This window comes from Hemicordylus capensis, chromosome 3 (genome assembly GCF_027244095.1).
Source record: "Hemicordylus capensis ecotype Gifberg chromosome 3, rHemCap1.1.pri, whole genome shotgun sequence".
Lineage (NCBI taxonomy): Eukaryota > Metazoa > Chordata > Lepidosauria > Squamata > Cordylidae > Hemicordylus > Hemicordylus capensis.
This window is the reverse complement of record NC_069659.1, coordinates 13,419,408-13,447,135: the sequence shown is the minus strand read 5'-3', so window position 1 is coordinate 13,447,135 and position 27,728 is coordinate 13,419,408. Positions and strand designations below refer to the sequence as shown.

Sequence of the window (27,728 nt, the reverse complement as noted above, 5' to 3'; positions counted from 1 at the left end):
TAGCCCTAAGGACTAGAAACTTGCCGGAAAGAGAGAAAGTGGAGTTTTGTGCTTGTGTCATTTTGTGGCTGATATCACTTAGTGTGCCTTTTCTTACGGAATCATGGCAATCTTCATCAGAGGACATCAAGACCAGGGTTTCAAAAGCAGCTGACAAGACTCTGGGAGGAGCTGGTGGGAAGAGGCAACTCTTGTGGGTGTTTAGAAGGAGCTTTAAAATGCAAAAGCACTGACGGCTGAACAGTCTCGGGTTAGAAGATTTTGTGCCACAAGCTGAATTCCATACATCTCTCTCTGCATCTTGGTGGAAATTTTTAATTAAGCATGGTATGTGATGTGACTCCATTGCAGGCAGCACTTCCTGCAAGAAGCAGCCACGAAACCAGAGGCTGTGTGTGGGCAAGCAACACTGGTCATTGCTACATATTATCTGGTGAACTACTCCGTCTACTTCTCCATCTTGCCTTGACTCCAAAGGTCTCAGGGTGATGCACATGGTCCCCCAACCCACCAGGTGGGCTAGGCGGAGAGATAGTTTCTAGTTCAAGGTCACCCCAAAAAGTAGGTAACATAAGAACAGCCCTGCTGGATCAGGCCCAAGAAGGCCCATCTAGTCCAGCATCCTGTTTCATACAGTGGTCCACCAGATGCTGCTGGAAGCCCACAGGCAGGAGTTGAAGGCATGCCCTCTCTCCTGCTGTTACTCCCCTGCAACTGGTACTCAGAGGCATCCTGCCTCTGAGGCTGGCGGTGGCCTATAGCCCTCTGACTAGTAGCCGTTGATAGACCTCTCCTCCATGAAGTTATCCAAACCCCTCTTCAAGCCATCCAGGTTGTTGGCTGTCACCACATCTTGTGGCAGAGAATTCCACAAGTTGATTATGCGTTGTGTGAAAAATTACTTCCTTAAGATTAAGGATTTGAACCAGAGTGTCTCTGGCAGGACTGCACAACTGTGACCCTTCAGCCAGTGGTGTAGCAACTCTGGCGGTGGCCCGTGGCTAGATTTCTTCTTCTTTTTTCTGTGGGCTGCCCCTGTCCCCCACTGCTGGACACCATGGTCCGCACTCATCAGTGCTCTTGCTGCTGGCTTGCCTCCCTTTGCCGGCTGTGATGCGGTATAATGACATCAGTGCCGTAGCGCCAGCCCATACCAGCAATAACAGGCGCTGGGGCAATGACATCATTGTACTGTGTTGTGGCCAAGAAATTGACAGCAGTGGCGGAAGTAGGAGGGGACTGCGGAGGCCAGCTGCGGGCGAGCATGGAGGCCCCCCCTACCCCGGCTCCACTTGGTGGCCTGTGTACAGAGCACACGTTGGCTCAATGATGGACCCGCCTTTGCCTCTAGCTGCTGCTGGACTACAATTCCCACCATACCCAGCCGCGGGGGCTACTGGTAAGGAATGATGGGAATTGTAGGCCAACATTGTGCAGTGAGGCTCTGTAGTCCAAGTTCAGCACGGTTTCTTTTAAGTGATTGTTATTGCAGGGAAGGAAATGTGGGCCAGTGGTGACCGTACATCCTCCTTCACGTGTAGTTTGGTTCTTAGTTGCACGCTGGAGCCAGGCCTCTGTTCTCTGCTGCAGAGCAGAGTCCACTAGCACGCTTGATCTGCTGGTCACGGAATTTCAAACGAGGCACTGCATTCGTTTTGCTTCGCTTCCTCCTGCGTGGAAAGAGCAGGGTGGCTTCTGTCTTCACCTGACTGTCCCCCTCCATAGTTAGCCTCTTTTTCTTTTCTTCTTCTTCTTCTTCTTTTCTTTCTGGGATTACAAAGGATTCTTCCCTGCCGCTTTGTGCTGCCTCAGGAAATGGCTCCTCCGAGGCGTCTGTGGCCTGGCAAAAGCCAACCTGGGGAGTGGTCTGGCAAAAATTCTTTCGAGGGAGGGAGAGGAAGAGGCTTGTAAATGCCATTAACTCAGGGAGAACCAGGAAGAGTCTTTGAGGATCTTTAGAGCAGAGGAGAGGAGAGCTGGTCTTGTAGTAGCAAGCATGGCTTGTCCCCATAGCTAAGCAGGGTCTGCCCTGGTTGCATCTGAATGGGAGACTTGATGTGTGAGCACTGCAAGATATTCCCCTCAGGGGATGAAGCCGCTCTGGGAAGAGCAGAAGGTTTCAAGTCCCTCCCTGGTGGCTTCTCCAAGATAGGGCTGAGAGAGATGCCTGCCTACAACCTGGGAGAAGCCGCTGCCAGTCTGTGAAGACAATACTGAGCTAGATAGACCAGTGGTCTGAATCAGTATATGGCAGTTTCCTATGTTCCTATGTTCTCAACCTTGGGTTCCCAGATATTGAACCACAACTCCTCTCATGATGGGAACTGTAGTTCAGGCAATATCTGAGAACCCAGGTTGAGGACCCTTGCTCTAGAAGCTGCAACAGCATCTTGCTATCCATCTGTCCCCAGTCATTCAAGACGTGCAGAATAAAAGCAATTGTCTGCTCTTGCACAGTGCTGCAGAATGTTTAAAGTAATTCCTGTGCACTATCTTGGTAACTTCGAGGACTGTCATCTGGTTCAAGCAATCCTTTGCCTCATAGTTGACTGATCAATTAAATCTGCATACACGTGTGTCTGATGCAATTGTTCTAAAGAGAAAAGCATGCTGCTTTCTTTGTTGATAGACGATGCCCACGATTTGCAGCAGGCTTCATCCTAGAAGAGGTGTCCTCCTCACTTCTCTCGTGCAAAGAAGGGGAATGCCTATCTTAAGGCAATCCTTGCCACTCGCCCTTTAATACGTACTTGTCTTTAAACATAATGTGTGTGTTTTTAAAACTGAAATCTGCTGCACGGTTAATCGGAAACACCTTTTAGTCGGCTAAGGTGTTTTCGATCTGGGGGTTCTCAACCTTGAGTCCAGCCGTGTGTGTGTGTGTGGAGTGGAGGAAGGTCCCTGAGATACTGATTCCTGTGTTGATTCTGGGGGCTCCCAGAGGCTCCCACCCGCTCCCGCACACCCCATGAGCTGCCTCTTCAGGTGCCTGGATACCAGGCACCCTTTTCTGCTGCTGCTGCCACCACCACTAGGCACCACCACCCACTTGCTTTTTCTGCCCCCGCCCCCTGAGTGGCCATCTGGTCACCTGCCCTCATCACCACCACTACCAGCCTGCCTCCCTTGGCCAGCCACGGCATGGTCTATTAATGTTATGGTGCTGGTTCACATCAGTGCAGTAAGATCTCTGCAAAGCCTTGGCTTGGGCAGATGAGGAGTGGGCAAGTGGTGGGTGGTGGTGGCAGTGACGGAAGTCACTCCAGATCTCGTCCAGGGGCTGCCTTTATCACTATGTCACTGCTGGGTTCCCTAGATGTTGCTGGACTACAACTCCCATCATCCCTTTGGCCATTTTGGCTGGGGATGGTGGGAGTTGTAGTCCAGCAGCATCTGAGAGCCCCAAGTCAAGCACCCCGATTTTAATCGACGACTACATCACCCTTTCTGTTAAATTAAACACTGCTGCCTGTCATGATTTCCCACGTTTCTCAAGCAAACTTGTAGGTATACTGGTGGTGTTCTTCCCACATCGTAGGGTAGTGATGGTGTTGGCAAGGCTTAGCAACTTGCCTGAGGCAAGCTGGGGAACAGCAGATTGGAAAGCTGATTCTAAAGCACAGCGGGCCTTCAAACTGTATGACCTTCAGCAGGCAGAGCTGGGAAAAACTTGAACTTGTGCTGTGTCTGATTTGTGCATGACAAGGGAAAAAAACCACAATTTGCCACGAGAAACCTTGCCCTTTGCCCGAAAACATCATGTGCCTGAAGTTTCTGCTAGAATTCCACATCCAGTCCATTCCAGTGAGATTATACCATTTGGGGCAACCCTCCCCTCCCATCTCTCCTCCCCACATTTCTGCTCTCTCCTCTCCTTTTGGAAGAGGCAGTTGGCCTTGGAGTGCGTGACAGAGAGAGCACTCCCTGGCTTTTCTCCACAGCGTTGTGTGCCTGGGCTGCTTTCTTAACTCCTCCTCTCTGCGTTGCTCTTTCTGGGTGGATATTCTATACGGCTTGCGGCCTGACAGGGCCGTAGCGTTTGATTCATTCCCTGTACATGCCTAGGATGCAAAAAAGACACTCGATTTCTTTGTCTAGACAAGATCCTGGAGAAAGCCTGCCCAAATAGCTGGGGAAAGGTTTTGGTTGTTTTTTTTTCGGGCGGCACCATTAGAACTGGAGGTAGAGGCAGGCAGGAGTTTAGTTTAATAACTAATCTAAGCCAAATATCTGCTCCCCTGTCCTTACCAAGAGAATCAGAAGAAAATGGGTCCGTAATAGCATTCTGATGCGGTAGTGTGTGTGTGTGTGTGTGTGTGTGTGTGTGTGTTTGCATACAAAGAATTTGATATCATACATACATTGAATTTGAGTCAGTGCGCTTCTCCCCCCCCCCCCATATAATAAGTTTCTAGTTCTTATGACTGGAAAGGTAAAAACATAAGAAGAGCTGTGCTGGATCAGGCCAAATCTGATCCAGCTAGTCCAGCCTGTGAAGTAGGTTAGGCTGAGAAAGACGTGACTGGCCCAGAGTCACCCAGCAAGTCTCATGGCTGAATGGGGATTTGAACTCGGGTCTCCCCGGTCCTAGTCCAGCACTCTAACCACTACACCACGCTGGCTCCACGCAGAATCTTTATTTCTAAATGTACAAAACATCGCTAATAGAATTAGTGTGCTTTACCTGGTGTGCCTCTAATGTCTGGTCTCATCCAGACATTCCTAGAGAGAAATCGTAATTGGGTGGTTTTGGTTGCATGTGCACACGCACCACGTTGTCTGAAGTGATGCAAAATGTGTTTGTTGCTCAAAGCTAGCCTTGTGGTTCCTTACACAATAAGAGGTAATGTTGTCCCTGGGTCACTTGGCTTTGGGGTTGCTGGTTTTGCCCTGGGGCTCTAGAAAATCTCTGGGAGGGCCTGGTCCTGCTGGCCAGTTGTGGATGGTTTTGCAACCCTCAGCTTGCATTCCAGAAGCAATCAAGGCATCTGCTGCAACTGAAAAAGTTCAAATAAATATTTAGGCTCCAGGGAGCAGCATGTCAGTCTTAATCGCCCTCTCCCCCCTTCAGAAAGTATTTGGCTTTGTTTTCCCTTCAGCTTCCAATAGGCACTCCAGCTGGGAAAATTGTATTTTTTCTTCTTCTCTTCCTAATATTTTTCCTTGGCCAGGGATGGTCCAAGATATTTTGCTGCCTGAGGAAAAGGGCAGGTGGGTGGTCAGCCTTATCTGGCCATGCTGCTAAGGCGGCAGTAACAGCACACAAGCACTAACTGAGCAAAGAGGCACCTTTTAAAAGTGGTGATTCTCTTATATTTAGCAGGGGGAAAGCAACTGGCCCTATCCAGCCCCAGCACAGCATCCCTCCAGTGGCTGCTGGTGGTATCTGCCTTATGTTTCTTTTATAGACTGAGCCACTTGAGGTCAGAGGGCTACCTTATTTATGTACTTTCTGTGTAGGTTTAGGGTTGTGCATGGATCCGGCTGGTCTGGTTCGGTTCGAGTCCGGACCAGACTTGAACTTGACCGGGCCAATTTGGTCCTGCAGCCTTCGAACTGCTCCCCCCACCGGGGGTCCCTGTGTGCGTGTGTGTGTGTGGGGGGGCGTTTCCTTTAAAAAAATTTTAAAAATAAATTGTATTATCTCCTGCTCCGGGGGGGGGGGGCTTCCTACAGGCCGCGGGGGTCCATGTACATTCCCCTGCCCCCTGCTGGCCTCTAAAATCACTGCTGCAGCCTGTCACATTATTAATTTTTTGGCCCGTTCAGGCCTCCATAAACCAGTGCGGTGGCCATTTTGGAGGCTGCTGCGCATTCACGGATGACCTCTGCAAGGCCTGGCGTGGCCCAGGGCTTTGCAGAGACCATTTACGCATGCACAGTGGCCATTTTAGATTTTTTTTTTTTTAAAGGCCACCGAAAACCAAATGGCTGTAGTGCATGCATAAATGGTCTCTGCAAGGCCCTGGGCCATATCAGGCCTCACAAATGCCATTTGCGCATGTGCGGCAGCCTCCAAAATGGCCACCGCACTGATTTATGGTCTAAATGGGCAAAAAAATAGTAATGAGGTGGGCCGCGATTGTGATTTTAGAGGCCGGCGGGGGGCAAGGGAAAGCCCCCCCCCATGGCCTATAGGAAGCCCCCCGAAAGGGCAGAAGGTAATACAATTTATTTTAATTTTCTTTTAAAAAAATTCGTGAACCGGCCGGGGAGGTGGTTCATTGCTGGTCTGGACGGAACCCGGTGGGGGGGTTGGTTCGACTCCCACCATCCATTGAGGTCATCTGAGGAGGTCTATCTCCAGTTACTGCCAACTCGTTTGGTGACTACACAGAGACGGGCCTTCTCGGTTGCTGCCCCCAGATTGTGGAGTGCGCTCCCTACTGAGATAGATCCTCCCCATCTCTGGCAATTTTCAAAAAACACCTGAAAACCCATCTTTTCACCCAAGTTTTCTCAGCTTCCTAAATGTTTTAGGTTTTAATCTTTGGTTTATTTTTAAATTGTTAAATTGTTTTAAGTTTCTGTAAATGTTTTTAACTTGTTTTATGTTATTGTTAACTGCCCAGAGACGAAAGTCTGGGGTGGTGTACCAATTTGATAGATAGATAGATAGATAGATAGATAGATAGACAGATAAAACAGAATAAGTATATTTTATATTTTCAATAAAAGTGAAGCTATTCCAAATAGTTTACTATGCTCCATCACAAACAAGTTGCACTCATCACAGTACATTTTCCTGCAGTCGGCCTACCAGTGCGAACACTTGCTTATTGAGAAAGCTGATGTTGGCTATGATTACATTGTACAGTCGTCTCTCGCCAACCGCGGGTTTCCCAATCGCAGTTTTGAGTATCCATGGCTGGGAAATAGTGGCAATTCTTGCCAACTGTGACCTGAGTATCCATGGTTTGGTGAGATTTTTTTTCCAGTGGGAGGGGTTTCCATGATTTTTTTGGGGGGCTGGGGTCATTTTGGAGGGTTGGGAGTCATTTTCAGGGGTCCCCTTCACTCCTCATACTGATTCCTGGTGATTTGGGGGGTATTCTCCCCCACCATTTTTCACTGTATTTTTCTGTCTCTTAGCTACTGCGATTCCTCTAACCCCCATTTGCTGTGGATTCACCAACCATGAAGTTTCCCCGGAACAGAACCCTTGTGGTTGGTGAGGGGTGATTGTATCTTTCCCCCCCTCCCCCCACCCCATGAACCACCTGCAATACTCTTGTGGACCACCAGTGGCCCGTGGACCAATTCTCCTCCTCCGGTTTATCTACCACTTTTCAACAAAGTTTCCAAAGCGGTTTACATAGAAAAAGAATAAATAAGATGGTTACTGCTGTAGGCTGTGTCTGTGGTGGCAGAGGACCAGGTCTTTCCATCCTCCACTCTTTGGGCCCCTGAGGCAACTGCCTCACCCTGCCACATGGAAGGGCCGCCCACATGCTTGGCATAGCTTTTCCTTGTCTCTGCTTTGGACAGGAATAGAGGTTCCTCCTCCTCCTCCTCTGTTGCCATGAGGTCTAGCAGCAGCTGAGGAAACATGGCCCAGCTATGCACAAGGCTGCTGCATGGGAGAAAAGCTGGTCCTCCCCCCATGGATGGGTGAGACTACATGTGAGTGCTGTTTGCTGTAAGATCTTCTCCTTAGGGGATGGGGCTGTAGCTCAGTGGTAGTCTCTGCTTTGCATACAGAAGGTCCCTGGCTCCCTCCCTGGCAGCATCGCCAGGTAGGAGAGACTGCTACCTGCTGCCAGTCAGTGTAGACCACACTGAGCTAGGTGGACCAAAGGTCTGACTCAGTATAAGGCAGCTTCCTATGTTCCAATGTTGTTGTGGCTAGTCCAGCAGGTTGTGGGTGCAGGAAAGAGCATCCTGTGACTGGGCCTGCCTTCCTTCCAAGGGGAGGAAGAGGAGGGCCCACAGAGGTTGTCGGAGAGGGGGGGCACGGAAAACAAATCTAGTGAGTTAGAACTAGGATGAAGGTTTTGGAAGCTTGGTGCGTAGCTCAGAGAAAATGTCACCTTAGTGTGTGGTGCTGGCGAGTTGACCCTGATTCTCTCCCCCGCCCTCTTGTTTTTGCAGGCAGTAAAAACGGGAGGTTTATGGAGCCCCTTGTGGGCTGTATGTGGCTTGAAGAGCTGCATTCATTTCTGTGTATCACAGTTGTTCAGGCCTCACATGGAGACTACTTGGGAAACATCAACAGCTGTGAATTTGACTGGTGGGGGGGGGGGAAGACGTCTTATTTTTATTTTTGAGCTGCTTTTCTGCTGAAGGCCTCCAAAGGGGTGTATAGATATCTTAAATTTTCAAAAACGTTGAGGCTCTGGGGGCTGAGAGTGGGAGTGTTTTTCTGATGATGACAACGATGGTGATTGATTTTGGTGCAGGGGAGGATAATGGAAAGATAGGAAGCTGTCAGACCACTGGTCCATCTAGCTCACTGTTGTCTACACTGACTGGCAGTGGCTCTTCAAGGTTGCAGGCAGGAAGCAGCCTTGCCCAGCCCTACCTGGAGATACTGTCAGGGATCGAACCTGGGACCTTCTGCAGGCAAAGCAGATGCTCTACCACTCGGCTGCGGCCCATCCCTATAGGTTTTGTGTATATGTCAATTATGGGGAATATATTTCCGTTTGGGAGAAAATGGGAATACAGGTCGAGTATTGCTTATCCGGACTGCTTGGGACCAGACAAGTTCCAGATTTTGGACTTTTCCGGATTTTGGAATCGTCCATTGACAGTATAGTGAGGAAGGACTCTCGCGAGAGTGCGTGAGAGTTCCAGCGGGAAAAACAATGGAGGCAGGGGGTGAAAAACAATGGTGGCGGCAAAGAGGTGGACAGCTGAAGAGGCGAGTGGAGGACTCTAGAGGCGGCGGGTGGGTGGGCGGGCAGCGGCACGACGGCCCGGCCCTGAGGGAGGTGGCGGGACGGCCCTGGCCCTGAGGAAGGCGGCTTGACCGCATTTTTAAAGTGAGCTGAGGCGTTTTTTGTGTTTGTTTTTTCCCACCTTGGTGTCCGGATTTTGGACCTTTCCGGATTTTGGATGTCTAGATAAGGGATACTCGACCTGTATAGGCAATACTTAATTGTATATCATTTTTAAACTTTTCTGTTTTAAAGACACAAAATGAACTCTGTAAAGCTTAGCTTGCAGTTAAGGTTTCCCTAAAATAATAATAATAATTATTAAGTATTTAATTAGGATTTTAAATACTTATTAAAATACTTTTAAAAATACTAATACTAATATTAGTATTTAAAAGTTTCTAATTTTAATACTTTTACATTCCATACGTATACCAAACATTTCACAAGTATACCAAACAGTCATTATCCAGTGCTAGAGATCAGTCTTCAAGCTGCTACAACCTGAAGTATCTGCACAGGTGTCTCCTGAGGCTTGGTAACCCACAACAAGCCTTTTGCAGCATCTGTCTCCTTTGAGTTTCTTTTAACTTGTCATGCCGAATTTGCCTTTGTTTCTTCAGGTGGGTTGAAAGGAGAAGGGCCACATGGCCTGATTATAGGGACCATTCTTCTTAGTGTCCTCGTTTCCCAAGATTAACATGTAGAAGAGGAAATACCCAGTATCTGGTTTAGAAAAGCTCCTCCATAGTCTTTTAAATGTGTCTTGGGTTCTTCAGAAATTAACTAAGAATCAAAATGTAAGAACTGGTCTTGTAGGTAGTCAGACCATTGGTCTATCCAGTACTGTCTACACTGACTGGTGGAGGACAGGTATCTTTCCTAGCCCTAGCTGGACATAGAACCTTCTGCATTTCTGTTTAGATCAAGTCAAGACAAACTGTACTGATCTCTGCTGTGATGTTGTGTAAATTAAAGCAGTGGGTTTGCAATGGTAGGGATTTACCTGGCTCTGTCTGCACCTCTGGGCTTATCTAGCCCTGAACTGATTGTATCTTGTTTACTGCAATTGATTAACTCATCTATGGAATCGCTGTTGTCACAGCCAATCTAAATCCTTGCATTTCACCATCCCTAGTGATTGAATCTTGTTTACTGGTGTTGATATAAGCTTCTGTGGTATCTCTGCTCAGGCTTCGAAAGTTTATGCTATATCCCCTGAATTAGGCTGCAGTCCAATGCACTCCTAGTAGAGAGTAAACCACATTGGGATTGCTCTGGGCATACATGTGTCTGGGTTGTGCCATTTGTCTTCAGATGGCAAGACTCTTTCTTCTCCTTCCAAAATTAGGAACATTGCCCACCTTGGCCATGAAAACAGCTGATTTCTCACCATGTATCTCCCATTCTGTTGTCTCTGTGTGTGAATTATCTGGAATATTCAGGTTTGTGGCTGGCACTCAGTTGTTCAGGATGGTGATAACCCAAGCAGAGTTGAAAGAACTCCTGAAGAGTCTCTCCAAACTGAGTGAACAAGCAACAAAATAGCAAATGAGGTTCAATGTAAGGAAGTGGGAAACTATGTATATTGGGGCACCCCCCGCTTCATGTATATACATATTGGCAGAGTGAAAATGGCAGATTTCGTTTTATGAATTAAAGAGATGGATAATAAAACTGCCAGTATTTTAGTGCCTTTAAGTCTGTAACGTGGTTGCATCTGGAATATTGTGTATAGTTCTGGTTGTCCTAGTTAAAAAGGATTCTTGCAGAGCTGGAAAAGGGGAACCAAAATGATCAAGGGTTGGAGTACCTTTCTTGTGGGGGAAGTGCTAATACTCTGGAGGCTTTTTAGGAACATAGGAAGCTGCCATATACTGAGTCAGACCATTGGTCTATCTAGCTCAGTATTGTCTTCACAGACTGGCAGCGGCTTCTCCAAGGTTGCAGGCAGGAATCTCTCTCAGCCCTATCTTGGAGAAGCCAGGGAGGGAACTTGGAACCTTCTGCTCTTCCCAGAGCGGCTTCGTCCCCTGAGGAGATAATCTTGCAGTGCTCACACATCAAGTCTCCCATTCATATGCAACCAGGGTAGACCCTGGTTAGCTATGGGGACAAGTCATACTTGCTACCACAAGACCAGCTCTCCTCTCTACCTCTTTTTAATAGAGGGGAAGCTCTCTCATAACTCTAGAACTCCATTGAAAGTGATTGGTAGTAGATTCTGGACAGACAAAATGAAGGACTTCTTCACACCATACCTAGTTTACTTAGGGAATTATTTCTCACGTTTATATCCCACTCTTTCTCCAAGGAGTTCAGGGTTGCATATGGGGATATAGATGAGGATGGCGATATTAATGCCTGAACATACATATCCGAGTTATCTTAGAGAGCACCTTCTTCTGCAAGATTCCCACCACACGTTAAGGTCATCTGAGGAGGTCTGTCTCCAGTTTCCACCGGTTCGTCTGGTGGCGACTCAGAGGCAGGCCTTCTCTGTAGCCGCTCCTGGACTATGGAATGCACTTCCGGCAGAAATTGGTAATCTGAGTCCATTACTGTCTTTCAAGAGAGCCCTTAAAACCTATCTGATTGGCCTGACCTTCCAGGGCTTTTAAACTACTGTAAACTGTTCTAAATGGTTGCCTTGGTTTTCCAGGGTTTTTAGCTGTTTGAATGTTTAAATTGGTTTTATTCTGTTTTTATAGTTTTGATTTTAATTGTTAACTGGTTTTAATGGGGATGTACCTCAGTGATAGATCAGGACATGGTAAATGTAGCCTTTTCTATATTGTAGTCATTGTGTAAGTTTAATTTTCTGTATTATGTTTTTTCACTTTCTTGTTATTTTATAAATTTATAAATACACATCCACTTCATAAATACGATTTAATATGGGAACCTCTGGAATCTTTTTCAAAGACTGGTGGAGAGCCAGTCTTGGGGTTAGTGAGCATGAATTGTCCCCTTTGCTAAGCAGGGTTCACCTTCGTTTGCATTTGGATGGGTAACTACGTGTGAGCACTGTCTGCTGCAAGAGCTTCCTCTTAGAGGATAGGGCTGTAGCGCAGTGGTAAAGCCTCTGCTTCCCAGGCAGGAGATCCCAGGTTTGATCCCTGGCAGCATCTCCCTGGAGCTAGAAGGACCAAGGTTCTGACTCAGTATGAGGCAGCTTCCGATGTTCCCAGATGGGGCTACCCCCTCCTTATCCTTGCAACAATTCTGCAAGTTAAGTTAGGCTGAGAGAAGGTGGCTAGACTAAGGTCTCCCTAGTCCAGGCTTAAATGGCAATTAAAACCCAGGTCTCTCTATTCCAGCCCAGCACTAACCAGTATGCCATGCTGGCTTTTCCTGGGTTCAGCTTTCACTGGATTCCAGCGAACAAGCTGAAACTTCTATCCAGATAAGATGGAAGTGCTCTGAGTTGGTAAAACTGATCATCTGAGTAGCAAGGAAAATCTGGTCTTGGATGGGGTCACACTCCCTCTGAAAGACGAAGTCTGTAGCTTGGGGGTGCTTCTGGACCCGATGCTGCTGGGGAGGCACAGGTGGCGGCGGTGTGCAGAGGTGCTTTTTACCACTTATGGTTGGTATGCCAGCTGCAACCCTACTTGGAGAAGTCAGACCTGACCTCAGTCACTCATGCTTTGGTGACGCCCAGATTGGACTGCTGCAATGCGCTCTACGTGGGGCTGCCCTTGGAGATGGTTCGGAAGCTTCCGCTGGTCCAGAATGCTTCGGCAAGGATGCTCATGGGTGCAAGTCGCTTCATGAGTGTTACACCTATCCTGTGGCAGCTTCATTACCAGTCTGCTTCTGGGCTAGATTCAAGGTGCTGGTCTTGACCTTTAAAGCTCTACACGGCTTGGGGCCAAGGTACTTGTCGGACGGCATTTACCCATATGAACCTGCCAGGGCCCTCCGCTCAGCATCTCAGACCCTGCTCATGGCCCCACCACTAACAGAGATCCAGTTTTCGGGGACTAGAAACAGGGCTTTTTGGTTGTGGCCCCTTGGCTTTGGAACGCACTCCCTAAAGAGCTTTGCCATGCTTCCTCCCTCAGTCTTTTAAAAAACCCAACAATTAGAAACACATCTTTTAAAGATCTATCTATTGCTTATATCTGGTAGGTTTTTTTAGTTCTCAGCTTTTAGCTTTCTATTAACTTTTAATTTTAAAATATTTTAAAATTTGTAATTTTAAACATGGCTTTAGCTTGGTCTTTTAACTTGTTTAACATTATTAATCTTTTACTTTACATTGTATTTTTTTTGTTGCTGACGTGAGCCGTCCCGAGCAGGGTATACTGGAGGGGCGGGGTAAAAATATTTTAAACAAATGAATAAATTCTGATGCATGACCGACGTGAGCACCTTGGAGTTGCTGCCATCTAGATATTGAATCTCCTCCCGGTGTTTTGAAGAGGGAGACCAACGGGCTTATTCCAAACCACTTCGTGGTTTGAGTACAATTAAGAATGAAACATTGAACAAAATCCAGGAGCTACTGTCTGCGGTTTTCTAAGGTTTTATGTTTCAGGCAAAGTAGTGGGCAGTGGACACTCAGCTCAACATGTGCCAAATGCTCTCGTTCAGGATCATTGCCAAGAGGAAGGAGGAAAAGGTTGAAAGAACTGGATGTGTTAGCCTGGAGAATAGAAGACTGAGGGAGGGTGTGACCGCGCTTTTCTGATACCTGAAGGGCTAAGAACAGCCCTGCTGGATCAGGCCCAAGGCCCATCTAGTCCAGTCTCCTCTTTCACACAGTGGCTCACCAGATGCCTCTGGGAAGCCCACTGGCAAGAGGTGAGGGCATGCCCTCTCTCCTGCTGTTGCTCCCTTGCAACTGGTATTCAGAGGCATCCTGCCTCTGAGGCTGGAGGTGGCCTGTAGCCACCAGATGAGTAGCCATTGATAGACTTCTCCTCCATGATAGACCTCTCCTCCATATTGCAGAGAAGAGGGCAAAGGCTTGTTCTCTGCTGCCTCAGAGGGCAGGCCTAGATCTAATGAGCTGAAGTTACAGGATGGTAGATTTTGGTGAACATTAGGAGAATCTTCACAATGCTGCAAATGGAACCTTTAAGCTGATAGGTCTTCAAGCAGAGGCATGGCAGCTATCCACTGGGGACGTTCTAGCTCTGGGTTGCCTGCATTGAGAGGCAAGATCCCTGCGAAGGTCCCCTCCAGCTTTACAAATCTGTAAGAATGTTGTCCTGTTGGTATGACTGCTGTTTCCTCCGAACCAGGCGAGGTGGCAAAGGCTAATTCTCTCAACGACAAAAAATATTTATATACCGCTTTTCAACAAATGTTTCCAAAGCGGTTTACATAGAGAAATAGCAAGCAAGCAAGCAAGCAATAAATAAATAAGAAAGATGGGTCCCTGTCCCCAAAGGGCTCACAATCTAAAAAGAAACATGTTAGATTGCAGAAACCTATTAGATTCCAAAGCTGCCGTGACTCTCTCCATACAACTGTGCCTCTAACCTCCACGTGGAGGTGTGAGTTGTCAAGTGACGTCTTCGTGTGAGTCACCAGCCCAGTGATGGCTGACCTGTAGTCTTAAGGTGAATGCTGAACATAGGAAGCCGCCTCATTGCCATGGGTCCCTCTGGGGCAGCATTGACTGCTGTGACTGGCAACAGCTCTCTGGTATCTTGGTTATTACCAACCTAGCTATCTGTGTGGTTTTTAACTGGGGAGTTGCCAGGGATCCGGTCTGGAGCCTTCTGCATGGCAAGCATTTGCCCTGCCACTGAGCCAGAGGCCTTTGCTCTGTAAATGTGGTTGGTCCTTAGTGTAAGCCTTCATGAGAGTCTTCATCCTCCTTGGCAGGCATCTCTAGTTAAAAGGATCCCTGGCACCCAGCTTGGGAAGGACCTTGTGAACATAGGAAGCTGCCATATACTGAGTCAGACCCTTGGTCCATCTAGCACAGTATTGTCTACACAGACTGGCAGTGGCTTCTCAAAGTTTTCAGGCAGGGGTCTTTCTCAGCCCTATTTTGGAGACGCCAGGGAGCGAACTTTGACTCTTCTGAATGCAAGCAGGCAGATGCTCTTCTCAGAATGGCCCCATCCCCTGAGGGGAATATCTTACAGTGCTCACACATGTATTCATATGCAACCAGGGCGGACCCTGCTTAGCCAAGGGGACAAGTCATGTTTGCTACCACAAGACTAGCTCTCCTTGGAGAGCCATAGCCAGTTGTGGAAGGTGGCAATGAACTGGTGTGCCTATATCTGGATCGGAATAAGGGAACTCCGTATCGTCCTGTGCTACTATGACTTCAGAGTGCTATTTGGCTTACCTTGTGACTAGTTGCCAAAGCTGCAGTGACCTTTGTCCTGAATACCTGGAGGAACAAAGTCCATCCGCAGTGCAATAAGTCGCCAGGACTCCCAACGTGTCTCCTTAGTATTTGCTTCTGATTCTGTAATGCTGGAGGGTTCTCAAGGCTGTAATCCACAAGCTGCTGCTCCTTTACCCAGCTGACTGAAGTTCCCGGGACAAACACGCTTTCGGTTTATTTGAAAGACTGACTGAGTCTTCTCTCTCTTGACCTTTCCTTGCAGCTGTCAATGAGTATGGAAGATTATGACTTTCTCTTCAAAATAGTTTTAATTGGGAACGCTGGCGTGGGGAAGACCTGCTTAGTCCGACGCTTCACTCAGGTAAGGCGGCCTTCTGCCTGTGCAGCTCTGAGCCTCGGATGCTCCTGGTGAATGACAAGCTGCACAGGGCGTGATGTGTATGCCCTAGCGCCATATTATGCAGCATGCTTTATAAATGGAGGGAGCTAGGGCCCAGAGGAAACTGGGTCTGCTATTTAAATATGAAGACTCTATAGGGTGTCAAGCCACCAAATGGCTTTAGTTTTCTATGAAAGCACTGCCACATAGGGAGAGGGCCAAATGGTGAAATCTCCTGGAATTCCTTTGAAGTGGGCTGAGAAGGTATCACCTTGTACTGGCAAGTTGATGTGTCACAAATGGTGTGAAGGGATGGTGTCCCCACCTGGGCGGTTTATCTGAGCCTACCCCATCTCTGTAGCCACTGCATATTGGAGCAGGCAATATGTACACAGTAGAAAAAGAACATCAGTAGATGTCTCCCTTGCCCGCTCCCCTTCGCTGGAAAAAAGAGATTCCAAGGACAGGGGACAGTGTTGAATTGGTTTCACTCCTGGATAGAAAGCTTGACCTAAGTCTTTATGTAATTCTTTGATTTTGTGTAATCCACTGAATGTTCCTTGGCAGTTTTAAATTGCCAGCACTCCCCCCATTCCCCCAAGAAAACGTTTAAAGGATCAGACGTGGGAAATAGTACATTCCACTCTCCTTCCCTGACTGGGCACGTCGTCATGGGCCAAGTCAGCTCCCCCTCCCCAGGAAAATCACGTTTCCAAACTGCATTCACTTTTGCCACTCCTTGGTCCTCTCGTGCTTGGCAAGAGGGATCGGTCCAAAATAACATACACACAAGGGAGTTGTGGAGCAGAAGTCGCAGAGAGGCTGCTGATGCTTGCTCTGTTTTCACTGTGCCAGCCTTGGGTTTTGCTGGAAGTATCCTTGCCCCCCCGCCTCCCAGTTCCCTATGAGTCAGTGGCTTCTGGCTGACATTTCTAGGTGGCTTGTACTTCATTGTAGGGTACACAAATCTGTCTTGATTTTTAAAAGCCTTTCTGTGTAGGGAGAGGCAAAACTCACACATTTAAAAAACAAATCGGACACTTCTTGGGCTCCTGCCGACTGATAACTTCCAGATGGCGGTTTTGCTGGCTCGGCTGGACTTCTTCTCAGTGCCAAATAAAATCTGTACTTTCTGGTCCTGCATTGCCTGGGAGAAACAGAACAATGCATTGTCTTTCTTGCTGGGAAGTGGTTTCTCTGACCTAGCTGGGGAAGAATGGTTTGAGGGAGGGCCAGGAATGAAGTCCAAAGTCTGTAGCCTAGGAGGGCAAGTCAGATGTGCTTGCGTTTCATCGTGTTGCAGGATGTGCTTTTGCTAAATGGCTTTTAAGCAACTCAGAGTAGCCCCCAAGAGAGAGGGCTGGATCTTCAGCTGGTGCTCTGCGGGCATTAGTCCACTTGGAATCTTTTTTTGGGAGAAACGGTTGAAGTTAGAGGTGTTTTTTTTTTAATTTTTACATTTATATCCCGCTTTTTCCTCTGAGAGGCTCAGAGGTTATGTTTATCCTCACAACAACCCTGTGAGGTAGGTTAGGCTGAGAGACACATGACTGGCTCAGAGTCACCCAGTGAGTTTCGTGGTTGAATGCGGATTTGAACTCGGGTCTTTCTGGTCCTAGTCCAACACTCTAACCACTATGCTATGCTGGCAGTGTGGGGACCTGGCTGAGAGCTGGGTGCCATTCAGGAGCCAACTGCCACCAGTGTAACACAGCATCACTCACTTTGAGCATCTCTCACTTTGTAATACAAAGCTTGTATAGGGCTTAAGCAGGCTGGGATTGGGATGCATGCTTCTGAACAAGCCAGGCCCCATCCCAAGCAAGGGCATGCTTCTGAGGACTCTGGAGCCAGTGGCGGCTCAAGGCCCCTGTGCACCCGAGGGAGGGTGCCAAATGTCTTTTTTTTAAAAAAAAAAAAGCAGGAGGAGCATCTTGTCACCTTGCTGGCACCCCAATTATCTGCTGCCTGAGGTGATCGCCTCATGGAAGGGCCGCCCATCCGTGGCACACTTTGTGCATGGCTTCACCCACCAGTCCCTGAGCTGCACTCCTTAGGGAAGAGAGCTGGCCTTGTGGTAGCAAGCATGACTTGTCCCCTTAGCTAAGCAGGGTCCACCCTGTTTTGCATTGGAATGCACTGTAGGATAATTCCCCTTAGGGGGTGGGGCCGCTCTGGGAAGAACAGAAGGTTCCAAGTTCCCTCCCTGGCAGCATCTCCAAGATAGGGCTGAGAGAGATTCCTGCCTGCCAGCTTGGAGAAGCCGCTGCCAGTCTGTGTAGATAATACTAAGCCAGATGGATGAAGGGCCTGACTTGGTATATGGCAGTTTCTTATGTTCCTTTGATGGCTAAAGGCCCCTCCTTTCATGCAAAAACAAAAAACAAAAACCCAACTATTGGAGGGGCCTGAAAACATCTGGCGGTTCCCTTGACTCTTAAAGGGAATACTCTTGTTGCAGAACATCCAGGACAAATTCAGTTCTAGTCTTCCAGAAAAGAGAGACCGGAGACATGCATTAATGCTGAATCCAAGGAAGAGCTTCAGGCCTGGGTCTGGGAGATCTAGGTCAGTGCCATGGGAGAGTCTGTTCGTCTTTTGCCATGGTATGGGCCCATTTCTTCGTAACCTTCTGACTGCACTAATTAAGGAAGCCTTTATGTTGCAGTAGATCGCTCAGTGCTTTTTCCTGGAACATCATAGGAACAGAGGAAGCTGCCATATACTGAGTCACCATTGGTCCATCTAGCTCAGTATTGCCTACACAGACTGGCAGCAGTTTCTCCAAGACTGCAGGCAGGAATCTCTCTCAGCTCTACCTTGGGGATGCTGCCAGGGAGGGAACTTGGAACCTAGATGCTCTTTCCAGAGGGGCTCCATCCCCTAAGGGGAATATCTTACAATACTCCCATTTGTGTTCACAAAGTGCTCCCATGCTCAGACAATGCGACCAGGGCAGACCCTGCTTAGCTAAGGGGACAAATCATGCTTGCTCTCACAAGACCAGCTCTCCTCTGTATATAATCTATAACGTGCCAAAACTTGAGCAGTTTGATGCCAAGCCTGTGCCTGTTTATATTTCACATTAATTCTGTTTTGAGGCACTCCCTCGCAGTCTTACATTTAAGACGACCAGCTAGCTGGAAGTTGGAACAGCAGTTATAAAGCTCTTACAGGGATGGATGACATGTCAGATGTTGGCTCCTCTCGTATCAGAAATGCTCTCTGAATAATACTTTCTTTTCCTTTTCAAAGGGTCTTTTCCCACCAGGACAAGGAGCCACAATCGGGGTTGACTTTATGATTAAGACGGTGGAGATAAATGGTGAAAAAGTCAAGGTAAGGCCCTGCTTGACTGTTGTGGTTCCATCCAGAGTTCAGGTGTGTGTTAGGTCAGACATGTACTGCAGATCTCCCTGTTCCAAATCTTTGACAAATTAGGAAAACATTCAGTGCATCTCAACTCAGTTTTCAAGCCACATAAGAACAGCCTTGCTGCTGGACCACGCCCAAGGCCTATCTAGTCCAGCATCCTTTTTCACACAGTGGCCCACCAGATGCCTTTGGGAGATGCTGCCACCTTTGTGTCAGGTGGTTTCCTTCCATTTCACCTTGATGACTCCTGTGAGGTAGGTTAGGCTAAGAAATAGTAGCTGGCCTAACCTCCCAGTGAAGTTCCTGGCTTTGAACCAAAGCCTTCCGGGTCCTATAACTACACCACACTGGCTTGCAATAGGAATCTAGGAAGCTGCCATATACTGAGTCAGACCAGTGGTCTATCTAGCTCAGTATTTTCTTCACAGACTGGCAGCAGCTTCTCCAAGGTTGCAGGCAGGAGGAATCTCTCTCAGCCCTCTCTTGGAGATGCCAGGGAGGGAACTTGGAACCTAGATGCTCTTCACAGAGCGGCTCCATCCCCTGAGGGGAATATCTTCCAGTGCTCACACTTCTAGTCTCCCATCCATATGCAACCAAGGTGGACCCTGCTTAGCTAAGGGGACAGGTCATGCTTGCTACCACAAGACTAGCTCTCCTCCCTAAGTGCATCTTGTATTATGTGTAATGTTGTCACCTCCTTCTGTGAAGCCCCTGAGACCCCTTCGGATCCTGCAAGTGTACAAAATCTAAACCAGTTTCCTGGTCCACCACTTTTTATCATCAAATGGAGGCCCTATTTTTTTAATTTAGGAGTCCTTTTTCCAATAGCGCCCTGTTTTTAGAAATCAGTGGGTTGAGACCTCCCTGAAAACTGGCAGACACAATATTTTAAAGTGAGCCATCCCCTGCACTGTTGCTTTCTTTCTCTTCAAGGTCAGTCTCTGCATACCGGCAATGTCAGTGAGCCCTTGGCTTACATCTGAGGCAGAAGTGAAAGTTTTAACAAGCAGACGGTTGTGAGGATAAAGATGGGCAAATCCCTTCCCTCTCAGAAACATAAAGCTGTGAATTGCCATGCAGAAGCAGAAGTGGTTGTGACGGAGGGATAATCTTGAGGGAGTATTTTTCAAGCTGAGAAATTTCCTGCTTTTGGGGGGGGGTGAAGGCCTCTCACCCCCCGCTTTGCCACAGAGTTCCATTACCTCTGCCCATCTGTTTGTGGGTGGGAGTATGCCCACGTCCCCCAAACATTCTGTCCCATTGACTAACATGTGGACAGTTGGGGTTGGCCCCCTTACGTTTTAACTTCAGATTTTTTTGACCACCCAAGTCTGCTGGTACCTCCTGCTTGCTCACAGACCATCTATAAGATTTGGCATCTATAAGGAGAGCCAAAGGCCATTGTGGTTGGGGATTGTGACAGATTGCACTGGGCTGCTAATAGGGACGTGCACGGAAGTTCTGTGCACTCCCGGGAGGCTGATTACTTTAAGGGGCAGGGAGGGTGCCTACTCATCCCTCCCCCACAGCGTTTACCCCGCCAGCCATCTCCCAAAAAGTGTGGGTGTGGGGCTGCAGCATTCCTCTTTGCAGCCCTGTTTAGCGTTGCCATGCAAATGGCCGACACACGTACGCGTGTGTGTGTGCTCTGCACACGCGCGTTGGCCTCTGCAGTCATCTCCGCTTTCCCAGCAAACCTGGCTTGTCCCTTGTTCAGCCTCAGATCCTGCTCTCCTTCACAGTTCTGGAGTTTCAGCCCTAGACTGTTTCTTCTTGCTGGTGATGGAGTTAGCTCTCCAGAGAGTTTCCAACCTCTGTTAGCTCTTTGCAGCCCCAGCTCTAGTTCTCTCTCAAACTGTGCCAGCAATTCCTTCTGTTGGACTCTTCAGTTCTGCACTCTCTTCTTCCACTTTGGACTGCACTCTTCTGGACTCTTCTTCCAACACCAAACTTGTACTAAAACTCTGCTGAAAGCAGCCTCACAAACTTCCCTCCCCTTTCCCCAAACCATCCAATCAATATAAGTTCCCTCCATTTTTCAAAACATAGCCAATAAAATCAAACCTCCACCTGTTCTCCCTCAAAAATAAAACTTTAGAGCACACACATTTGACCACTGCACAGCTTTCTTAATACAATGAATAGCAAGGTAATCTACAACATAAAATCTTGTTTACAAAAAGAGTAGGTTTAGACCTTGTTCCTTCACAGGGATGATGGGACTTCTCTGAGTACCCACATTTGAGAACCCCTAATGTATGGAATTTGCTGCCACAAGATGTGATGGCCACCAGGTTTAGGTTAGAATAGAATGCAGGTTTATGTGTAGCTGCATACACAGAAGTCTATTGACCACTATTACCCATGATAGGGGGAAAGGATGAGAGGGTGCTGTTGCCTTCTTGTCCCACTTGTGGGCTTACCAAATGTGGGCCCCCATTCAAAACAGAATGCAGACCTAAATGGAATCCTCTTCTACGTCCAGTATGGAATCTTGGAATGCTGGAGGAATGATGTATTCCTGGCAGAAGAAAAGAGCAGAAGCTGTCGTCCTGCCATTAGCTGCAGGCTCTCCTGGCCCTTCTCCAAGGCTTGGGGGGCAGCCTACAGTTCCTGTGGAAGGAAGGCATCTGTTGCTTCCCTTTTGCCAACAAAGAAGAAGCTTAGCCTGATCTTTGGATCTCCTGTAAGAGGGAAGTGCTAGACTCAATACCCTTGTGTGTAACATTGAAATCCTAGCGCCTTCACTCAGTCAGTGCTCTTCCAAGGGACGATGTTGAAGCACAAGGTACTCTAAGGGCATGATCTACCAGAAAGTGCTCCTGTGCAAGCCCTTTGGGATACTACTGTCATCTTCAGCATCTCCTGTTTTCTACTATGGTGCTTATACAGGCAGTGTTCCCTCTAAGGCGTGCGCACATGCGCACACTCACACGTTTTTTAATGTCTGCTCAGTTAACTTTAGATCCCGCTCAGGTTGAATCAGGAAGGCCCCACTCTGAATGCATGTGTGCACACACTACCTTGATACTGCCTCCCAGAACAAAATTCATTCTGCACACAGATGAAAAAAGATAGAGAGAACACTGTATACAGGAGACTGTCTCAGGGGATCATGCTCCAAAATGTTACAAGATTTAAGCTGTTAATTTTAATAAATTTGGGGAGATATTTGCTCCTGCCCTGTTCTGTCCAGTTGAAATGGAGCTCAGGATGGAACCACAGAGGGACTTTTGTGTAGAGTGATATACAAATGTACTAAATTAAACAAGCAAACTAGATGCTATCGTGTGCAGAAGGCTGATTTGGAAAGCGTCAGTTGCATGTCTATCCTGTTCCATAATGGTGTGTACCCTTCCATTTGAGGCAGCCTTAAATTGTTAGGATGCCAATTAGCTAAGTAAGTGGATTAGTTATTGGTCTTGTAACCATTTAATTCAGAACATAACAACCTGCTGAATGGGACCAAGGGTCAGTCTCACCCGGCATCCTATTTCCCACAGTGGCCAGCCAGATGTCTACAGAAAGCTACCTGCAAGCATAGAGGCACGATGCCTCTGAATACCAGTTGCAGGGGAGCAACCACAAGAGAGAGGGAGAAAGCATACCTATCCCCATTTCCATCTCTTGCCTATGGGCTTCCTGGAGGCATCTGGTGGGGAACAGGATGCTGGACTAGATCGATTTTGGGCTGTTCTTCTTTCCTTATGTTCCCAAGCAGGGCTTGAAAGCCATCGCCTTCTAGTGCTGTCGTCTTTCCTCCATGCGCCTGCAACTTGCATTCAGCAGCATGCTACCTTTGAGCACAGAGGTTAGCTGATGTAATACCGGGGTTTTCAAGTGTGGGTCTCCAGATGTTGTTGGACTACAATTCCCATCATGCCCAGCTCAATGTATGATGGGAGTCATAGTCCAAAAACATCTGTGAACCCAAGCTTGCGAACCCCCGATTTAATGAATTAGCAGAACAATCCTAGGTGTGTCTGTTCAGAAGTAAGGCCCACTTTAAACACTTCTAGTCAGTGTTCACTCTTAATTTTTTTCACGGAATGAGTTTCGTTCTGGGCAGCATTATCAAGGTATCAGTGTGCACGTGCATTCAGAGCAGGGCCTTCCTGATTCAACCTGAGCGGGATCTAAAATCAACTGAGCGGACATCAAAAAGCACGCCTTAGAGGGAACACTGCGTCTAGGAAGTGTTCAGTAATTTACTTGTGTAATATTTGTATTCCACCTTTCCACGCATACGGGTCTTCTAAGCAGCTCATGGCCAATAATTAAAGCAATAATATCCGCTCTTGCTCTCACTGAAAGTTCCTACAAATATGACTGCCAGCTCTCATCTGGTGTTTTCCTCCAGCCCCAAAATGGCTGCCAGGAAAGCATGGCAGCAGATCAGTTACAAGAAGAGGGAGGGGCTTCTGCTCTTGGCTGCAGCGCCTTCTTCCTTCCTGCAGCAGCCCCAAGTGGCAGGAGGGGCTTGCTAGATATAAAATATGTAACATAAGGAACACATTTTCTCCCTTTAGTCACAATTAACATTGCCCCCTGATTGGTGGATTAGTTCATTCTGCAATCCTGTGAGCATCTATCCAGGATTGAACACTGAGCTTTTCACGTCTGTTTCTTTATTTAATATTATTTATCTCCCACTTTTCTTTTTTGAGGGGAAAAATGTCCAAAGTGGCTTAAACAAACCACCCAGTGAAGGCTATCAAAATGCGCAGACGAAAAACTACCTTGGCAGTGAAAGTAGGAGGGGGCAGATTTTTTTGTTTTGAGTTGAATCTAAAAAAAATCTACACAGCTCCCCAGCTCGCTTTGTTTAAAAGATGTGAAGGATAAAAACCAAAGTATTGACCTGACTCTTGAAGGACACCAGTATGTGTGGCTCATGAACCTGCTTGGGGATAGACAGAATTTCACAGGCGGGTCACTGTCATTGAAAAGGTCTCTCTGGTTGTTGCCGATTTTAATGCCGCCCCCCGCAGGGACCCTTGGTGCAGGGCCTCTGAAGCACAGCCTAAAGATCACATGTTTACTCCTGAGTAAACATGCATAGGCCTGGGCTGTGTTGATTTAATCATTTGATTTTGAGGACACGTACAGATCACAGAACAGTAACACAAATATAGATGTTGGCTGTTGAGTCTTGGACTTCTATCCAGAGCCACCTAGATTTATTTATTTCTCCCTTTCACGTTGACTGCCATGATTCTAGAGGGTGTGACGTTGGTGGAGCTTCAAGCTTGCTCTCTAACGCTGGCATTAGGATTCCACAGCAGAAGGGCTGCCTCTCTCCCCTGTTGCTGATGGGGAAAATGATCAATATCACATGCATATTTCTAGACTTGGCTGCTTTCAGAGGAGAATCGCTTAGTCTGTCATCTGAAATGCATGCCCAGAATGTGAATTTCTAAATGCAGGGGAGATAATTGTAAAGAAGGGGAAGGGCATGACAGAGGTTTACAATATTATGAAACATGGGTACGCCTGTGTGTGTGATGTGAGCTAGATGGACCAATGGTCTGAGACAGTATAAAGCAGCTTCCTAGGTTACTTAGAAGGATAGGTTTTATCATAGCTAAATCAAACTTCCATGTGCAGAGAAAGTATACCAGATTCTGAGAGCACGCCACAAGAGAGGGCTGTTGCCTTTCATGCCTTGTCTGAGGGTTTCCCAGAAGCATGTTGTTGCTTACTGTTGGAAACAGGATGCTAGGCTAGATGGGCTTTTTGATCTGATCTAGCAAAGTTCTTTGGGTGTTCTTAAAAAGGGGGTTGGAGTGCCAGGGTGGATGTAGATGAAATACAGGTGGACCTCATTATTGGCGGTCAAGGAAAAGACACCCGACTTTGGCATATGCGAAAAAAGAAAACCATGCTAACTTTGCATATCTGTGGGTCAGAGGTGGCTGGAAATGGAGGTCATTTCCAGCTGCCATTTTCTTCAATGGAGCAACAAAATGGCTCCCACCTCCCCCCCCTTTTTTTTAAAGGGAGGGGAGTCAATTTTCAGCTGATTTGGGCATACAGTACGACTTGTGGGTGGGTGGGGGGAAGCAGCAGAGCACAGTAAGAAGCTCCTTCCTGTGAAATTCAGCCAATTTTTGGCCGACAGGGAACCTAACCCCCATGATCCCATAGAATCCCATAACTCAATATTTGCAGTTTCTGTATCTGTGGCTGCAGCCTGGAACAGAACCCCTGCAAATATCGAGGTTCTCCTGTACATGCCACCTGCTTTCCCAGCTTAGGGAAGAGCCATAGCTCAGTGGTAGAGCACATATTTGGCATGCAGCAGATCCCAGGCTCAATTCCTGACATCTCCAGTTTAAAAAGGATCAGTTAGCTGGTGCTGGGAAAGACACTTATCTCAATCGTTGGATAGCTGCTTCCAGACAGAGTAGACAATACTGGCCTAGCTGGACCAATGGACTGACTCAGTATGCTTCCTTATGTTGGATTTCTTCTTGGGAGACCTTTTGGTCAAAGAGTTGTTGTAATTTGTGCTAATGCAGCCATTTTCTCTCCCCCCCCCACTTTCCTAACTTCCTTGCTCTGGTGAACAAAAAAGCTGCAGATCTGGGATACAGCAGGACAAGAGAGATTCCGGTCCATTACGCAGAGTTACTATCGCAGCGCTAATGCATTAATACTGACCTATGACATAACTTGTGAAGAGTCGTTTCGATGCCTCCCGGAATGGCTGAGGGAGATAGAGCAATATGCCAGCAATAAAGTCATAACCGTCCTAGTGGGTAAGTCTTATCCATGCTTATTTGGGAAAGGGAGACCCTAATAGCAAATTGGCAGGAAACAATAGTGGAGAGAAGGTTCTACCACTAAGCGATGGCCCCATCCACCTATGGATGGTACGGACTTCACTTTGGGGGATGGGACTGTAGCTTGCAAAAGGTCCAGCTTCAATCTCTGGCATCTTCCAGGTAGGGTTGGGAAAGACTTCTGTCTGAGTTGCTTTCAGTCCATGTAAACAATGTTTAACTGGCTTGTTGCTTTGACTTAGGGCTGTTCCAGACAGCAACAAAATGTGAGATCTGCAAAGTTTGTATGAGTTCCAAGAACGATCTTATCACCAGACAGACGCTCTTGCAGATTTCCTCATAGATTTTCCTGCCCAGAGTGATCTTGCCCCTCCGTACATACCCTGAGCAAAAGCCTTGCACATTATCTGCAGCACCACCTACAAGCCCGCTCTTGCATTGCGAGAAGGACTCATCCTTTCCCCCATTTGCCACAAAAGTAGTTAGCTGGTTATTCTCAGAATGCAAGAGCTGACTGGCAGGTGGCACTGTGCAAACTGCACAAGATCCCTGCTGGGCGTGTGTACAGAAGATAAGACTGAGCTGGGAAGGAACACAGAAGTCTCTAGGACTTCTGAGTAAGATTGTGTCTGGAACTGGAGTGAAAGCTTTGTAGATCCCACATTTTATTGTGGTCTGGAAGAGCCCTCAGTCTAAGGCATCTTCCTATGTTTCTTAGATGGAGGTGTCTTCATTGCATTATGCATTAGCAGTCACTGCTTTACTGCAAGGGTGCTCTCTTGGTGCCCCCAGGCCATTTCCCCCAGCTCCTGAAGGTAACCAGTTTTAATTGTGCGGTAAAAATGTTGCATGTGGACAGCTTCAGTCATAAGGACCAGATAACTGTGGGTTGTGTGTGCGTGAGGGAGAGGGAAGGGTTGCATTTTAATTTTAGGCTTCTCACTTGGGTCTTATAATAGCCTGGTCATGCTCCAAAGCCTGTGTTTCATAACTAGAAAGCCCTTCTTGCTGCCACAGGGACTTCCCTAAAGAGTTTGACTTGGAAGGGATGGAGCTAGCTTGCAAAACACACTTCTGTCTCCTGGACCATTGTTTGAGTTGCCCCCCCACCCCGAGAATGCTGATGCTGGAGGTTCCTGTTTTATAGGATTTGTATGCTGCTCTTCCACCAAAGTGACTTACAGCAGCAATAAAGACACATCAATAGTGCTTTATTATAGCAGTAATAAAAAATAGTGCAGTTGGTCAAACACAAGAAAAACCCTACAAAACTAGTATTATTACTCTCACCGCTGCTGCAATGAAAACTACTTTATATAGCACCATCCACATACATAGAATCAGCCTCAGAATTGATCATGAAGACACTGAAGTGGTAGAGAGCCTCTGCCTTTTCGGATCGACCATCAACAGTCAAGGATCCAGCAGTCAAGAAATACGCCACCGACTAGCACTTGGTAGGGTCGCAATGAAGGCCTTGGAAAGGATCTTTAGATGCCGCGACGTGTCTGTACCTACAAAGATTAGAATCGTTTGGACAATGGTTTTCCCCATGACACTCTATGGATGCGAAAGCTGGACTTTGAAGAAGCAAGATAGAAAAAGCATGGACGCTTTTGAACTTTGGTGCTGGAGAAGACTTTTGAGGATACATACCATGGACAGCCAGGAAAACAAACAAATGGATCACAGAACAAATCAATCCAGAATTTTCACCTGAGGCACAAATGACCAGGCTCATATTTTGGACATATTATGCGAAGACCCAGCTCCCTTGAGAAGCCTGTAATGCTGGGGAAAGTTGAAGGAAAGAGAAGAAGAGGACGACCAGCAGCAAGGTGGATGGACTTGATCATGACAGCAATGAATGCACCACTGAGAGACCTTAAAGGCCAGGTTGAAGATGATCATCTTGGAGAGAATCTATCTATGTGGTCGCTAAGAGTCGACACCTACTTGACAGCACTCAATCAATCAATCATATACAT

The 27,728-nt window shown here is 47.4% G+C and overlaps 2 protein-coding genes across 6 annotated transcripts in view; one reads left to right on the top strand and one right to left on the bottom strand.

The window, feature by feature from the left end:
• DDIAS (DNA damage induced apoptosis suppressor) overlaps positions 1–27,728 on the bottom strand; it is a 71,443-nt gene that overhangs the window by 9,238 nt on the left and 34,477 nt on the right. The window contains exon 5 of one of the 4 annotated variants that reach the window (XM_053305863.1): positions 21,456–21,568. The exons of 2 other annotated variants lie outside the window; for them this stretch is intronic. In XM_053305863.1, the coding sequence (XP_053161838.1) occupies positions 21,560–21,568 (9 nt within the window). In that variant the 3' untranslated portion in view covers positions 21,456–21,559. Of the gene's footprint in view, positions 1–21,455; positions 21,569–26,935; positions 27,255–27,728 lie in introns of those variants that run through there. One more of the 4 variants, XM_053305862.1, reaches the window with a different exon arrangement.
• The window catches only part of RAB30 (RAB30, member RAS oncogene family), a 68,107-nt gene that overhangs the window by 29,831 nt on the left and 10,548 nt on the right, over positions 1–27,728 (top strand). For both annotated transcript variants that reach the window (XM_053305869.1, XM_053305870.1), the window contains 3 exons: positions 15,461–15,559; positions 18,833–18,916; positions 25,533–25,716. In XM_053305869.1, coding sequence (XP_053161844.1) covers positions 15,461–15,559; positions 18,833–18,916; positions 25,533–25,716 — 367 coding nt within the window. The remainder of the gene's footprint in view (positions 1–15,460; positions 15,560–18,832; positions 18,917–25,532; positions 25,717–27,728) is intronic.